We start from the raw sequence: 17,398 nt of genomic DNA, 5'->3' as shown, positions 1-17,398 counted from the left end.
ACACGTAGGCACAAGTGCACACACAGCACGGTGCACACATGCACTCGCACACACAAGCACACGCACACACATACACACATGTGCGCAGATGCATGCATGAACTCGTAGACACACGTGTGCACACATGCACACATGTACACAGCGGGGCACACACGCGTGTGCACATATGTGCATACACGCACTCAGACACGTGCACACACGACACATGTGCACACAGTGCATACATGCGTGGACACATGCACACACACATGTGCACACGTGTGCATACATGCACACACACACTGACACGTGCACACACACATATATACACATGTGCGCACATGAGGAGGATGTCTGCCATCTGTGTGCGCCCTGTGGTCTTGTGATTGGGTGCACATTTCTCAACCAGACGGTCATTCTGTTTCCAAGGCGAAATCTCCAAAAGGAAGCACCGGCCCCTGGGCATGAAAGGACATCTGGGTCAAAACGTGGACAGGCCGCCCCCGGAAATGCCAAAGGCCCCTCGGTGCTGCGCTCTTGCCGACCTTGCTGCAGTGAGCTGCCGTGTGAGCAGCAGGGGCTCTGGCGTGTGGCAAACGTCAGGACGCCCGGTCAGTCCGAGAGAAGGAAGGTCAGGCCCCCAGCGGCTTGTCCCTTTACCGGCTGATGTCTCCGCCGTGCTGAATGCTTGCTCGGGGGTCTGCGGAGGAGGGGGATGGTGGCTCGGCGTCTGTATCTGGTGTAGCCTTCAGCCTGGGTGTTTCGAGCCTGCTGGTGTGAAAATGTGAGTTTCTTGAGCCCCGTTTGCCTCCGGGTTCTTCTCCCGCTGTTCCGCTTTGAAAGAGCTCGAGGTGCCCGCGTGAGAGTTCCCATGGCTCCGAAGGTCGTCTTGACTTCCTTGATGCCTTTCCTTTCCACTTGCTAATCTGTTCGGTTCTTCGTATTTCTGAGATCTAACCTGGGGCCGGGGGCCGGTGCTTAAGTCGCGTGCGACTTTCTAGAAGACCTGCGGTGGTGGTTGTCCCTGCCTGGCAACAGTGGGTCATGCGTCCCCTCTTGCTCTGGGGTAGGTACCAAGCCCCAGGAGTGAGGAAGATCGTAATTGTGAAAACATTCCTGGCAACAGCCATTAATCTCCTTTCATACCTCACTCTCTTGCCTTGATGAAGTTGTACTCTTGCCCCAAAGGGTCTGTCTTAGAAAATTTACCATTAAAATTCCTCTCCTAGGGGGCTGTTCAGACTCTGGGGACATAGTCCCCTCTGGGTTCTCTGTCTCACTGAGAGAAACACAGTAGAACACACAGTGAAACAGGTGCCTTCCTGTGACCTTAAGGGCCATCCTACACACCAAATGATGCTTCGAGCAAAGTGACCTACTCAGGGTATGTACTTTAAAATTCCATTTATATACATATATATATATATATATATATATATATATATATATATATATATATATATATATATATATATATCTCCAAGTTAGCTAACATACAGCATAGTCTTGGCTTCAGGAGCAGAACCCAGTGATTCATCACTTCCATACGACACCCAGGGCTCCTGCCAACAGGTGCCCTCCTCAGTGCCTGTTGCCCATCCAGCCCATCCCCCCCCCCACCTCTCTCCAGCAACCCTCAGTTTGTTCTCTGTGTTTAAGAGTCTCTTATGGTTTCCCTCCCTGTCTGTTTGTACCTTATTTTTCCTTCCTTCCTCCTATGCTCATCTGTTTTCTTTCTTAAATTCTACATGAGTTAGATCGTATGATATTTGTCTTTCTCTAACTGACATTTCTTTTAACATAATACATTCTAGTTCCATCCACGTTGTTGCAAATGGCAAGATTTTCTTTCTGATTGCCGAGTAATACTCCATTGTACATATGCACCGCATCTTCTTCATCCATTTGTCACTTAATGGACATCTGGGTTCCTTCCATGCTTTGGCTAATGTTAGCACTGCTGTGAACATTGGGGTGCATGTGCCCTTTCGAATCAGCATAAATTTCTGTTCTTTTAAAAAGGAATTTGTTTCGCTCCACGATGGATAGGAATGTACACATGTCATTTTCTGTCCCATTGAATGTTTTGGGACACAGCCCCATCTCCTGAGGGTGTCCTGTGCTCCGTCATGTATTGAGTATGAGTTCTAGAAGGAGTGTAAATAATCTCATTTCAGAAGCAAATCCTTTGTCGCTTACTCGGCAGTTAAGACATTCAGCTGTGGTTGTTTCACTCCATCAAGAACAATGCCTGTTCCCTGATTCAGGACTGTCAATGGTGGGGGGGGGGGCTGCCAGGAAGCCCAGGTGGCTCGGCCCTTAAAGAGCGAGTCCAGGGGCCCAGGAAGGCGGGTGGGCCGTGGCCCAAGCCATCCACAGACTCCTCACGAGCCCTGAAACGGGGCCAGTGCCTGTCACTGCTGTATTTGTTCTTCAGAAATTCTGCACTGCAGCAATCAACCTTGGTGTTTACACACACACAAATAGCTGTCAGATGATAGCTTTTCATCTGATTCTGACAAAAAGGGTGCTCTTTCTTCCTGTAGAGAAGCATGGAGCTTTGAACCTCTTTATTCTCTTGAAGATGCCTGGTGGGTTCCCATTGGTTAGAAATCCCCATGGGATCTCGGAAATCTTACAAAATTAGCCATTTTACATCTGGGGCAGGGACAAGGGGAGGCCACTTTAGGTGGTTGGTTGACCAGCGTCCTCGTGTCAAGGAGAAGTCACCTCAGTCATTGTGTGGGAGGCTGTACGTCCCCCGGAGTGCAGAGCGGAGGGGCCCTGGCAGCAGGTGTGGCCTGGCATGCCTCTTCCTGCACCCCTCCCTCCCTCTCTCCCTTTCTCTGTCACGTCTACACTCGGGGCCATCCATCCTGTAACTGATTCTTTAAAAATTTAGTTATGGAATACAAGGTAAAATGTCACACGTTGAACTCCACGATCTGTAATCTGTTTTTTTTTTAAATGTTTATTTATTTATTTAGAGAGAGAGTGGAGCAGGGGAAGGGCAGAGAGAGAGAGAGGGAGAGAGAGAATCCCAAGCAGGCTCCACACTGTCAGCATGGAACCCGATGCCGGGCTCGAATCCACGAACCGTGAGGTCATAACCTGAGTCGAAATCAAGAGTTGGACACTTAACCAACTGAGCCACCTAGGCGTGCCTGTAATCTTTTTCTTTTTAAATGAGAACATTAATTTTTCCAGTTTACAAACTGTAATGCAATTTAGGCAGATTTCTGCATCCTGTCTCCTAGCCAAAGGACATAGTATTTTAGTCTATTGGCATTAAGTAATTAGAATAAAAAAGCAAGAAACTATCTTGTATATGCAACCTTAGAAACTTCTACAAAATATATAGAGTAAAAATGGCATTAAATAAGATTCTACTAACTTACAATTTTGCTGTGATTTGGCTATTGGGTTAAAATAATCTCCACGTTATCTTTTGGAGACAGGTTTGCCAATTCTGTTACCAATCCTGTGGTGAAGGGACCCTGCCTTTTCAGGGAAGGCTGCTTTCAAATATTTAAGACATAGTTACTTGTTGCGTTAATTCCGCACCATGGTTTTTGTATTGATGGTGCACTTGTACGCTTTTCGTAGCTATTCAGTTGTCAGATCAAAATCTTGACCCCCCAGACACCCTTCTGTATCTTGCTTAATTTCTTTCCTTGAGTGACTGTCTATGTTTTAAAAGAATTAATGGTGTTTACTGAAAATAGGCTAAAATGCAGTTAATTATTAATTCAGATGGATATGACCCCTTTTTCCAAGTTAACGAGGGTAAGCGAGTTGTGGGTTCTGTGAAACCTCAGGCCCTCCCAGTATGGCATTGCATTATACGGGCAAAATGGAGTTGTCATGTTTCAGCCACTTTGGAACTGCTCTTATCTTTTAGATTCTGAGTATGATTAATGACGTCTTGAAATTATTGCCGCGTGCTGGGGGAGAACATTGTTAGCAATGCAGCACGGCCAGGCAGCTTTGTCGGAGGATGAGGAAACAGAACACGTGTGTGTTATCGGATACTTGCGAGCAGGGCCCTGGGGCTGGTGCACGGGGTGGCTGTACAGACTCGGGCTCGCTTGGGAGAATAAACAGAGTGTCCGGAGCTGGAAAAGAATGAATATCAGATGTGTTCATTGAGGAAAAATAAAAAAACCTTATGCATAAGATAAGTGAGGAATTTCTTAAAAAAAACAAAGAAAAACAAATTGCCTTATCTTTTCAATACCCAAGAAATCTTTATTTCCCATTGTCAAATTTAGCCTCAGAAATAAGAGTGAGATAATTCATGGGTCGTGACCACTGGGAAGGGGAAAAGGCGACACTGCCTTTTCATTCTCTTTTAAAATACTCTGTGGCTTTTATAGGAAATGCAGTCGACTGGATGGGCTGAGAAATCTTGATAGTAAGTGCAAAATATGTGTATTTAAATAAACAACAGCCAGACCAGGTTGGTCCACAAATCATGGGTCCAGTGTTGAATACAGCGGGAAGTCAGGGAATACCCAACAGTGTGATCCTTTCTAGGATCTAGTGTGACTCAGTCGTCCCATCTTCTGGCCGGCCGGCCTGATTCTCAGAGAGTCTTGGGGGCTGGGGCTACAGACACAGTCTCTGGCTCCTTGGCCGGAGTTCTCCCCAATATACAGCATTATCAGTGCCCTCACTGTAGGAGGTGCCCCAAAGCAGAGCAACCATGCCTCGTGTTTCTGTCAAGTTTGGAAACCAGATTTCTAACCCTGTGTCCTCTTAGTATTATATTATTTCCTTGGAACCTTTTTTTTTTTAAGTTTATTTATTTTAAGAAAGACAGAGACAGCATGAGTGGGGGAGGGGCAGAGCGCGAGAATCCCCAAGCAGGCTCTGCACCGTCAGCGTGAAGCCCGATGCGGGGCTCGAACCCATGAAGCTGTGAGTTCATGACCTGAGCTGAAACCAGGAGTCGGACACTCATCCCACTGAGCCCCCCCAGGTGCCCCTTTGCTTGGAATCTTTAATACTTTGTGTTCCCTGATTCACTCCTGAAATACTTAGTGAACACCTACTATGTGCTGTCTGTGCTGGGTGCTGGGGAGCAGGGACACCCGTAAAACCTACTTTTGATAGGTAGTTGCATTTAACTACATTTTTAAAGAAAAAACAGAAAAAAATTTTTTCTTAACGGACAACTAGCAATTTTTCTCAAGGTTAAACCTGACCGATACCTTGCGTGCCTTTCATGTTATTAACTATGATGATTATTGTCAGGGCATTTCTTTTGCATTTTTCATTTTTATTGTTAACACAGACCACACACATACACACACACACACAAATGCCTGACCTAGATTGTGGCACTTCCTGACTTTTATGTGTCCCGATTTTGTTCAGGATGCACGCACTTCCAGGGCTGTGTCACACACCCACATACATTTCCAGGTTCAGGTGAATAACATCCTCATTATGGTAACATGAAAACCCTCTAAGGCTGTTTAGGTTTTGTGCACTGATCGCTCTTTCTCAAGTTTGCTGACGACATGGAAGCCATCTCTCCAAATCTCAAGGTGGTTGGCGATAGTGAAAACAGAGCAAAGTATCTTCTTTAAAAAAAATGTTTATTCATTTTTGAGAGGGGGAGAGAGAGAATCCCAAGCAGGCTCCACACTGTCAGCACAGAACCTGATGAGGGGCTTGGACTCACGAACCATGAGATCATGACCTGAGCTGAAGCCGGATGCTTAACTGACTGAGCCCCCTGGGCGCCCTGCAAAGTGTCTTTTGAGAAAAAGATGTACTTTTTCTGTCCACATCCTCCAGAGCTGCTAACTCTGCTACTTCTTAATAACCTTGTTACTTTGCTGTCAATTAGTTATTTTCCTGCGGTGTTTCTCCTTCTCCCAGTCTTCAAGGTATAACATAGAATTTTGATAAATCCCATGGAATGTTACAAAAAAAAAAAAAAAAGAAGAAGAAGAAAAGGCACTTGTGCTGGTGAGTGGAAGCACAGCTCCTCTTAGGCAAGATTATTCCCTTACCCCAGAGTGCAGCTTTGTAAGCATTCGTTCATAAACAGCCCCTTTGTAGGGTCTATTTCTAGCTTGGTGGCTTTGCTGCTACTGAGTTTTGCCCAGCTCTGTGCCTGTTAGACCAGCGCCCCCTCCCCTCGCCGGGCCAGTGCTGAGCTGCAGCTGGATTTCGCCCTGTACTCGCTGCAGTGTGTAACATGCACAACCGTCCACAGCCACGGTGAGGGTCCGAGCCGCAATAGAGCTACCTTTTATGTCTATACTGTTTTCTGCTTTAAAACACAATCTTTAAGTCTGTGTATGACAGAACAGAAGGTAGTAGGATTAGGCACAGGCATTTACGGTTCTGATTTTCACACGAGCTCCATGTCAGTAAATCAAGAGTTTAGCAAGGGAGATGTTAATCATCTTTTTTGGAAGCCATTAAAAATTGGATGAATTTTTTGCCTTCACAAATGGCAAAGATCAGCAGAATGGATTAAATCACCTTATGTATATGTTTCCTATAAACTTGAAGAAGAAGGGACCAAAGAAAAGCCTTTAAAGAAATTCTCCTGTCAGCCTCTACCTGTTTTATGAATCTTTTGTAAGGATTTAAAATTTTTTCCATGTGTGCTATTTTCATGCCATCATTTAGAAAGCTGAATTTACTTTTTTCCTGTATTATTGTTTGATTCAAGTACTCAGTTTACAAAATGAATGGAAGAAGCAATCTGAGAACTAGCCACCATTCTTATTACTGGTGGGTTCATCAGCACTCACCTGCCATGTTATAGCCTTCATGTTCAGGCTACTAGTCTCATATTTAATTTTAATTACATTTTTAATTCTTAAATTTTTTTTTTTTAAATTATTGAGAGACAGAGAGAGAGCGTGAGCAGGGGAGGGGCAGAGAGAGAGGAAGACACAGAATCCGAAGTAGGCTCCAGGCTCCGAGCTGTCAGCACAGAGCCCGACGCGGGGCTCAAACCCACAAACCGCGAGATCATGACCTGAGTGGGATGCTCAACCGACTGAGCCACCCAGGTGTCCCTACATTTTTAATTCTAAGTAAAATTCTCTCTTTCCCTGGGTATTGTATCTTTTAGGCCTTATCAAACTGACTGAATATTTAATATTAGTACATTAATATGATGAATAGTAAAAAAGGCTGAAGGCTTCAGGTTCCAGAAGGGTTTAATTTGAAGACAGCGTAGTCCCCTAGCGCCCCCTTGTGGTGGGAAGCCAGAGTTGTGAGGCTTTCTTTACACGCGCCTCTAAAAGCCCATTCCCTCTTTGTTTATTGTCTCTTAATTGAGCTGGATTAGTTAGATGCAATTGTCTTCTTCAGATCACCTGCATCTAAAAGGTCTTCCCCAGGGAAGGGATGTTTGGCTGAGATCCGGGGATGTGTCGGGTGCTGGGGGATGGTAAGGGGTGGGGTATGAATACAAACGTTTCAGATGGGAACATCCATCTCTGAGCCCCACTGGGTGCTCCCCGGAGGCGGGGACCCTGGCCGGGGAGGCAGCGGAGAACCAGTGTGTAGGCTGGAGGGGGACAAAAGTGCATGTGAGTGAAGGGCTCCTGGGTGTGGGGGGGGGGGGAGGCTACAGGAGAACCCATCCAGAAATTTGAACCTTCTCGAAATTTGAATGAGTTAATAGAGGCCGGGAGGGACAAATGTTTCCCAGAGAACGAACGGCCTTTGGTGGCAGTTTGCTGGGAAAATGGGCATAAGCTACGGGTGAAGGTCAACTTTACCAGGAAATGTATACACGGGATTTGGCAGAATACATCCACAGCACTTGGGGAAAATGTTATCACACTGTTTCTCCTCTTCCCAGTTTGGGCAGCTGACTACTTCAGGGGAATGGCTTAAAATATTTACACTTCAAAGTATTTTGAGCAGATGCCTGCTTCAGAGGGAGACTTAACGAAAGCATGTTAGCCTGGTTTTTCAGAGAGAGCGTAAGAGACAAATTCTGAAGCACACGTTTGCCGCTGAAGATCCTGGCTACCGCTTACGGCTTTCGAGCATGTCTGCTGTCCGCAGTATTCAGCTCTAATTAGGGAGACATGTCAGGAAATTTTACAAGTCCTAGGGGCCTTTGGAAGATTTTAAGGTGGTTTTTTTGTTGTCGTTTTGTTTTTGTTTTTTTCTGCTAACAATTTGTCAGCACTTGATTTTGCTTTCTGGAAAGTTTTTCCCACTAGAAGGGGGAAGTCAGACGTTTGGCCCTTAGATGGCTGTAGGCGAGCAGTTTAAATTTATGAAGACGACACCTAGGACTCTTTCACGTTATTCTTGCGTTGAATGATGGTTCTGTAGAAAGTATTTCGTGAAGAACTCTCTGTAATTCCTTTTTTGTTTTCTTCCAAGTTGATGTACAAAGTGGATTTTTGCAGGTCAGAAGGTATCGAGGGTTCTGTTCGTTGCCAATGTTGATTAATCACACATCCATATTGTGTGCTCCCCTGCAACCGTCCTCCTGCTCGTTTTGTGTTATGCACGATTTGAGACTTTGGCTCCACCAGCTGGCTTCACGGCGGTGCTGAAATTCCAAGAATTGTGCTAGAGTGTATCGTGGGCTCAAATAATGTTTCAGTATCAGGATTTATCCGAAGGAAATCTGTCCTTGAACATGGAGACTTGGAGAAGTGCTGTATCTGTGGGCTGTCTGAAGCTGGGGAGCCATCAGCTGGGCCTAGGTGGGCCTTATCCACGAGAGGGATCCTCTCCGCAGGGTTGGGAATTCCTGCCCAGGAAGCCGGTGGCAGAATGACCCACGTAAAGCTGCAGAGGGGAAAGGGCTCCCAGCCAGCTGCTCTCCCACGGTTCAGCATGTAGGTCTGCCCCATTCTCCGTGCAGACCCGACCATCTGCAGCCCCAGAGTCATAAGCCTGGTGGTGGTCATGTGGCAAGAGGCGGGGTGGCGTTAGAAGAGGCAGGATGGGCCCAGAACCCTCCTAGGAATGGAATGGATCTGACAGCACATGAGGTCATGAACTCCAAGGTCACGGGTTGGGGGATTTTTTTTTTCCCCAACACGTTTCCGAGTCTTCTCTTCCCTTGAATTTGTAAAGGACGTTCTAGAAATGCCTTCGTTTCTAGAAACAACCTCTTGAATGCTCATCTTTACTCCCCCTCCATATATAATTGCTCAAGCTCTTAACACATATTTGCTGGAGAGCCACAATGTAAAGATTCTGAATATTGACCTTAAATTAATACACGCGTGTTCGTGTAGGAATCCAGGTACATGTCTCCTACTGCAAAGGAGAATCAGTCTTTACGTCCTCCTCTTTCGAAAGCATGTTCAGGGCTCCAGCTGTGTATTTCCCCTCCCGCCGGGGCGCCAGGGCGGTAGTCCCACCACGATGGCAGGCCTCGTGGTGTGGGCGGAGCTCCCAGTGGGGCCTCGTCAGAGTTTTTCCAGGACCCCGTGACACTTCCCACCACTTTCCCACTGTCGGCATTCAGGAAATGGCCCCGCAGATGGTTGTTGGGCTCAGCAATTGCTCTTGTGGAATTTTTGGCCGAGTCCCCATGTCACCCATTGACTGACTGTGACCCGTCATTTGAAATCGTTTCCCCATCGCTGAATTCTTGGTGAGTCCTGGCTCCAAAAGTGAATGCTTTCATTCCTTCACTCATTTGCAGCTTTGCTTGGAAATGGAAGCCTCCAGGCGCCCAGTGACAGAAAGAAACAGCTGATCCGGGGTCCTGTCCTGATCACAGCTTGCTTTTTCTGTTGCTGCTTCGGCCGCAGGCACATAGGTCAGCCGGGGTTCCCACGGCGCCCGCATGGCTTCAGACCTGGAAAGGGGCCCCGTGGCCCAGTCACCACCCTGTACTACGCGTTAAGTTTCTAGGGCGCACACCCATACGAGCGTGGTTCGCTACTGGCTAGTTCATCCATCCGCTCAGCGATTTTAGCGAATTCAGAGAGGGTGCCGATCACGGTGAATTAATAAAACGATCTCACTGCATTCACTTCTAAGAGGTGGAAACCCAGCTACAAAATGTCTCCAACTGACACCGCTTGTGGGGTCTGTTCTGCTTTGTGATGGATGAACCCAAGCGCGTGGATGGCTCTACCCCCCTGCAGTCAGCCCTCCTGGGGCCAGGAAGCCTGGTGCTCTGGACACACTTTTCTTGTGCTTCTGTCCACTGTAAAGATCCTCGGTCATATCATTTTAGATGTGAAAACTTAATTTAAAATTTAACTAAAAGGATGTGATCCCATGCTGACTGTTGAAACAGGCATGCTACGGCCTCTGATAGTAGGACTTGACCGCTTACTCTAGGTTTATGTTGTGTTAACTTCAATGTTTGTGGTTCGTAACTGTATTACCCTTCGAAGTTAGAAGCTTTACAACTCTTCCGATTTCAGCCAACCAGGGGGCTTCGTTTGTATTTGGATTTTTCTGACTTGGACAGGAAGGGGTGTCACGTCCTAGCGTTGGAGTTCCATCTTGAGCTTGTTTCCATAAGCATTTTAAGAGGAAGGGGAGTAATTGATATTATAACAGAATCTTTTATCCTCCTATTTGATGGAGTTTTAAAAGTATGTCCTTGCTTTAGATAATACATACGTTATGCAAAATTTGTAAGTTACTCCATGCATGAAACTGTATTTCATGCCTAATTTAGAATGGCTAATTTCGATGCCAAGATTATTCTCCACGGCTGTATTCTTTCATCTTTATAATGATGGCATTTTGCTCTTCCTCTTCAAACTCTGAATTCCATCATTTGAGGACACATCGGTAATTGGTTCTGCTGTTGATGCATGGACGTTTTAAAATGAATCTAATACAGTTGCACTGACGTTGGAGAATAAAAGTATGAAATGCATCCACACTTTTGTGTCATATTTTACCAGCTTCTCTGGTCTTCCCTCCATTGGAGATGCTCATTACTGTGATGAACAGTGGTTGGGGGTTCCATTTCTGCCCGGTACGGGTTAGGCGGCCACCATGGCCTTTTGGACCTTGCCTTGTTTAAAAAAAAATTTTTTTTAACGTTTATTCATTTTCGAGAGACAGAAAGAGACAGAGCGCGAGCAGGGGAGGGGCAGAGAGAGGGAGACACAGAATCTGAAGCAGGTTCCAGGCTCTGAGCTGTCAGCACAGAGCCCCGATGCAGGGGCTTGAACTCACTAACTGTGAGATCATGACCTGAGCTGAAGTCGGACGCTCGACCGACTGAGCCCCCCAGGCGCCCCTTGGCCTTTGCCTTTACCGCATCGTGGGGTGTAGATGACTTGGTCCTGTTTCTCAGGGACGCTGACGGCACAACCCCTCCTGCCTTGACCCCCAGTGTACGGGTGGCCACAGTCGAGGTCTTACTTCTACAGCTGCACTGCCTGTCTGCATCAGCCAACGCTTCCTACAACGACAGTGGGGATTTGCTGAAAGCTCAGAGGAGTAATTTGGCCTGCGTTCCACGCACACTGTGTGCCAGCTAACTGTATAGCTGTTTGAACGTTTATCCTGTCTGCTGGCTCTGCTCGGGTGCCCATAATAGCCTTGGACGGGGCACGGGATATTGGATTATTCATGTGCACTCTTGTCTGAACAAAAAGAGTGGGAAAGTTAAAAAAAAATACGTGGGAGATAACAAGAACCATGTCAATGGAGGAGTCACTTCCTTCGTAGCTAGTTAATTCCAAAACTCTTGGGATATACGGATTGCTTAAGTGTTCCAGGGACATTTGGGAAAGAATGTGTTCTTGTGGTGCAAGCAAAGACTGGGAGTCTGATTTCTGTGTTCTGTTCCCAGCAGCGTGCAGGGGTCACCCGGTGACATGTGACAAGTCAGTTCCATGTCAGAATCCTAACGTCCCTGTCTGTGAAATGGACATAAGAGGGGCTAACTTCACGTTGGTGAATCGTTCAACAGTTTGCTGGGAACCAGCTTGCTCTAGTGACCTAGAAAAACCATGCACTGTGGTGCAGGCTGACCTCATTTCTATTTTTGGCTTTAGCGCTGACTCAGTGAGAAACTTGCAGAACTAAGCGAATCTGGCTCTCGGCCTCCATGCGTTCCATGGTTAAAATGAGAATTATAAAGTCTTCTCTGCACTGGGTCTCATAGCGATAGAGCCAGATACTAATGAAGTTCTAAAAATATGCCACCAAATACATGGGAAGGCTCTTACATCGATGCGCCTCTCACACTTCCTTCCGATGTCCTATTAGGTTATCTGGGGAGACACAACTCGGTGTTCATATATTTTTCTCAGCCAGCTCTTGGCAGTTCAGTTCTATTCTGTTTCGGGTAGAATTTTCCCACATCCGAGTAGTAGCGAGGAGGTGGGCACGATGACGGAGCATCTCTATGGTCAGTGCTCTCTGTGGTTGGAGCCCACGGTTCATTATGTTTCAGTGTAAGAATGAATATATTTGAGTAGCTTTCCATGTGAACAGGTCCTGGTCTGAGAACGCTTTCCTTTGCCGGCTGTCCCAGTTCTCGGGAGGAGGAGCCAGCCGTGTCGAATCCCGTGCCGAGGGCTCCAGGCACGTTAGCATTTGCTCCTCTGGGTGGAGTCTCTGGACGCTGCTGTCCTGAGGGCTGTGCCAGGCTGCACAGCTTAGTTTTCTTGAATCCCTTTACCATTTCATTGTGTCTTCTCGAGTTTGCACTCATCTGCACATTTGCTCACACGCTGCTTCTGGACTCCCGACTTCCACTTCCAGCTAATCCTGCGGTCCACGGGGGGGCGGCGGTGGAAGTCCCAAGCTCAGAGTCCCATTCTGAGCTTCTAAAAATGCAACAGGTGCTGAATTTGCCAGCAATGCCAGGACCGGCCAGTGGTGTGGAAAGAAGGGCAGATCCTAGACCCCTTGCCCTGTTTCCCTCCATCTGTACGACGGTGAAACTTTCCAGTAACTCTCGGGGACCTGCTCTTCTGGGGGTAAAATGCTTATGTTGTATACCGTATAGCTTGCCTGTTTAGTTTTGCTTTGGGCCGATATGACTGAGAAAGTACTGGGCGCTAAGTAATCCATAGGACCGTCTGCTATTTCAAGTCAGCTGGCGATGGCTGTTTCATCTGCACCCTTTGTTCTGGAAGATTGCAGTGAAGTCCATGTACTGTGTAAAGCACACAAGTTTTCATGATTTCAGGTCGCGATTGTGGGTGATTTTATCTTGGCAGTCTGAGTGTGGCGATCTGCCTTCATTGTCGTGGCATCAGGTCACGGGCTCGCTGGTGCCTCTGGGAGAAATCCTGTTTCCGGGTCAAACGTCGACGTTCCTGCGTGCTCTTGTGCTGGTTGTATTTTTTTTTAGTTTCTTGTGCTCACACGACTGAGATCGCCCTCATCGCTGCCTGTTCCCCACCTTCCAGACTCAGTGACTCCTCTCTTTTCTTCACATACTTATTTTGTGTTCATCCTTCAAGCGCCAGCTTCGGACTCAGAACCCCAGACGTTTGGACCTTTCTTTTTCCTTTTTGAGTGTATTATGACCGCCTGCACATGCACTGAATGATAGTATTTTATATTTTTATTTTATTAAATTTTTTTAAATGTTTATTTATTATTTTTGAGAGAGAGATAGAGGGCAAGCAGGGGAGGGGCAGAGAGAGAGGGAGACAGAATCTGAAGTAGGCTCCAGGCTCCGAGCTGTCAGCACAGAGCCTGACACGGGGCTCGAACTCATGAGCTGTGAGACCATGACCTGAGCCAAAGTCACATGCTTAATGGACTTAGCCACCCAGGCACCGCCCGCCCCCCCCACCCGCCATTGAATGATAGTATTTTAAAAACAATGTTTCTTATTTCTTTTTGCTCCAAGAGCATTGGCAGAGACTCTAATTAAACTTTGTGCCTTTGCAAACAAACACTTTTTAAGGACACTTTTGAAAGCCCATCGTCCGATTGTTGATTGCACAGAGAGGTCTCAGCATCTCGTGTGGAAGCTCACACCATGAGCTCTGCCTACACACCTCCTAGGAATCCAAAAGAAAACTGTGATGCTCTGCTTACAGATTCTCAGTGCCGCGTGTGCCGATAATAAGATCCCACTAGTTGAATGACAGCATAATCAATTCGGTGAAAAAAACCCAACTAGCCATTATTTTATTTACCCGGTAAGTTATTGAGCATTTAGAATATAGAACATAGAAAGCATTGTCCCAGGTGTCGGAGGTAAACACTCCTGTCCTCAAAGAGCTTGGCACGCACTGGAGAAAAGCCTCCTGGAATGGGAATTAGTTTGGAGCGTGGACCTTCAGGTGCCCGCAGGGACTTGTGCAGTGCTGGACGGTCGTGGCAGGGCTGAGTGCCGATCCCTTCCCTCCATTTCTGCCAGCGCACCTCCCTTCTGACCTGCTCCTTCTCCCCCGCAGGGCGAAAGAGGCCTCCCGGGCTTGCAGGGTGTCATTGGGTTCCCCGGGATGCAAGGACCGGAGGGGCCGCAGGGGCCCCCGGGACAGAAGGTAAGCTTGGCCGTGCCACTGCGGGGAGGAGGGTGTGAGTTTAAGGTGGTCCACGTTCTTGTCACGGTGGCACTTCTGTTTGCTTGCAGGGTGACACTGGAGAACCCGGACTGCCTGGAACAAAGGGCACAAGGGTGAGTACACCTGTCACCTAAGTCCGTGAGGCTGTGGTGATGCGTGATACAGTGATGCCTCCGCTTGAGGGCCCTTCACCCCTTCTCACCTCCCAGCAGCCCTGAGGGGCGCCCCCTCTGCCCCCCATCCTTGCCGGTCCATCTTCCCAGAGCTCCAACTGTGCGGGGCCGGGGGGCTGACGTGAGCCCCCTGCTCTGACCCCCGCCCTTGTGGTGGCTTTTCCCGTCGGTTCTGTTCTTCCAGAGGGTTCTCGCACACACCGTGTGCTTTGGGGGAGGGGCGATGACGTGTCTACAAGTCATGGAAGAAAAGGGCTGCCATTATCGAGAAAAGGGCGAACCTTCCCAGCGCTCACTTGGGTCTTCTTTCTTCACACTGCACTCTGGTTTTGCTCCTTCCATTCCTGGCGAATGCAAAGAGGAAGACCCCTGAAAGCACGTTCTGAAAGCAGAGAAACAGAGGCGCTGTAAACGTTTCATTCCGCTGTTCTGACACAGTCCCCGGCACCTTGGGCAGGAGGTAGAGGAAATGGCCCTGGGGGTGCCCGTGACGGAGCAGATCCAGACTTCCACTGGGAAGGACTGGCCTGCCCCCCCCCCCCCCCGCAGTGAACCGAGTTCTCTTACAAATGCTTCTTCCCAGCAGTTTGCGATTTTAATGTAAATTGTGTCTATATTTATATACACATAACTTGTATGCGTTTGCACGTATACTACGTATATAACGTGTATGTTTACATACATACTACACACATAATAAAGAATATATTTTACCTACAAATCACGAAGTGTGGAATGAGGACAGGGTTATTTTGTGGCTGTGCAGCCTTGGTCTTAGAAGTACAGTAAAACCTTGGTTTGTGAGCATAATTCCTTCTGGAAACACACTTGTCATCCAAAGCACTCGTGTATCAAAGTGGATTTCAAGAACCACAGGCTCAGTTGTGATCACGTGACATTCGGTGTCACGAACGACTCGTATTGCAAGACACCACTCGTTTATCAAGTTAAACTGTATTAGAGGTGTTTGCTCATCTTGTGGAACCCTCTCAGAACCAGTGACTTGCAAACCAAGGTTTTGCTGTAATTAGCGTCAGCTTTTGGTATAGAGTTGCTGCTTCCGGGGGCCAGGCCCTCAGCTGCCTGCCCCCAGAATGCAATGTGTGCTTAGGGTGGATGCTCTGAGCCCCAGCGACAAGGGTGTGACACCCTCAGCCAGGTGGGTGTGGTGGGAGGAGACGAGGGTCCCCCCGACTCACTGCACTCTCTCATTTCCATCCTTACAGGGACCCCCAGGAGCATCAGGTTACCCAGGAAACCCAGGACTTCCTGTATGTATCTAACTTCCTGTATGCTTCCTTAACGAGACTTCTGATGTGCGTGACCCCACCATCATGTGATCCTCTGTTCTGCCTACTTTTCACTTTGTTAATTGCAGGGTATTCCCGGCCAAGATGGCCCCCCCGGTCCTCCAGGTATCCCAGGATGCAATGGAACAAAGGTAAATTTGGAACACAGACCCTTCCCCCCGTGCTCTGGTTACCCGACTCGTGTTGAGAAGTCCTATGACACGGTTTTCGTTGCCACAGATGGAAAGCTGTTCGCCTTAAAGTGTCCTTTAATTGATGAGGAAATCAGTTAAATATTGCGAAATATTTAATATTCGCAAAAGGCAAAGCTGTGCCTTTTCTGAGGACTCTTATCCTGCGATTGCTATAAACACTAAATTTCTTGCCTCTAATCTGTTGCTGAAGCAAATAAGGAAATGTTATTATTATCCCTTGTCCCTATCCGTTATATTCTCATGTGTATTTCTCCTGTCACCAAGTGGCACTGAGCAGGGTAGCTGCCAACAGGTAATTGTTAGGGGGTCCCAACAAGTGAAGGATCTGTGAAGGGCAGGACAGAGTACCTGGTGTGGGCGTCTGGGAGGATGTGCTGTGTGCCTGGCCACACACCCGAGTGACTTTCTGCTGTCCCCTCAGGGCGAGCCAGGGCCTCTGGGGCCTCCAGGTTTGCCTGGATTCACTGGAAATCCCGTGAGTATAGCATCGTTTCTTTCTTCGGTTATAATTCTTCTTTTCTTGGGGCACCTGGGTGGCTCAGTCAGTTAAGTGTCCCGACATCAGCTCAGATCATGATCTCGTGGTTCATGGGTTCAAGCCCCGTGTCGGGCTCTGGGCTGACAGCTCAGAGCCTGGAGCCTGCTTCCTATTCCATGTCTCCCTCTCTCTCTGCCCCTCTCTTACTCGCACACTCCCGCTATCTTTCTCAAATATAAACAAACATTAAAAAATATTTGAAAAAAAAATTCTCTTCTTCACTTTCTTTCCCTTTTTTTTTTTTTTTTCACTTCTGTCCTAATGCTAATGCTGTTTTGAGAGAAACAAAACTAATACCAGCCTTTTCTTTTATAGGGACCACCAGGGTTACCAGGAATGAAGGTACGTACTTACACTCGACTGGGTTCATCACGGGTGCCTATATAGCAGATGCTGTAGACACAGCTTTACTGTATGTTCCCAGGTCTACTGGTGGCCTGGTAATGTGTTTGTCTAAACCCTGCTCTGTTCAAAGAGTGTCTGAGTCCTAGGCACAAACTTAAATTTTGGGAGGTAAACTTTAGACACCAGGTGCAGTTTCTGAATCGGAAATAAGCAGAAACGGGAGCATGGTGCGATGTGAGTGATGTGAATCCAGTCCAGATTAATTGTCTGTGTAGACAGACTGGGTGACACTCCTCTTCCAGAGCCGTGGGCAGAAACACTCAGACTGTTACCGTGTTTAATCTCTGTGGTTTCACTTGAATACCACCGTCTTGTTCTGTGGCCTGTGATCTGG

The 17,398-nt window shown here is 47.5% G+C and overlaps 1 protein-coding gene across 1 annotated transcript in view; it reads left to right on the top strand.

The window, feature by feature from the left end:
* COL4A1 (collagen type IV alpha 1 chain) overlaps positions 1 to 17,398 on the top strand; it is a 153,917-nt gene that overhangs the window by 76,405 nt on the left and 60,114 nt on the right. Inside the window, exons 3-8 of the mRNA XM_042930212.1 lie at positions 14,334 to 14,423; positions 14,513 to 14,557; positions 15,844 to 15,888; positions 15,996 to 16,058; positions 16,543 to 16,596; positions 16,975 to 17,001. Of these exons, the coding sequence (XP_042786146.1) occupies positions 14,334 to 14,423; positions 14,513 to 14,557; positions 15,844 to 15,888; positions 15,996 to 16,058; positions 16,543 to 16,596; positions 16,975 to 17,001 (324 nt within the window). The remainder of the gene's footprint in view (positions 1 to 14,333; positions 14,424 to 14,512; positions 14,558 to 15,843; positions 15,889 to 15,995; positions 16,059 to 16,542; positions 16,597 to 16,974; positions 17,002 to 17,398) is intronic.

This window comes from Panthera leo, chromosome A1 (assembly GCF_018350215.1).
Source record: "Panthera leo isolate Ple1 chromosome A1, P.leo_Ple1_pat1.1, whole genome shotgun sequence".
In the NCBI taxonomy this organism is placed as follows: domain Eukaryota; kingdom Metazoa; phylum Chordata; class Mammalia; order Carnivora; family Felidae; genus Panthera; species Panthera leo.
This window is presented reverse-complemented; position numbering and strand designations above follow the sequence as displayed.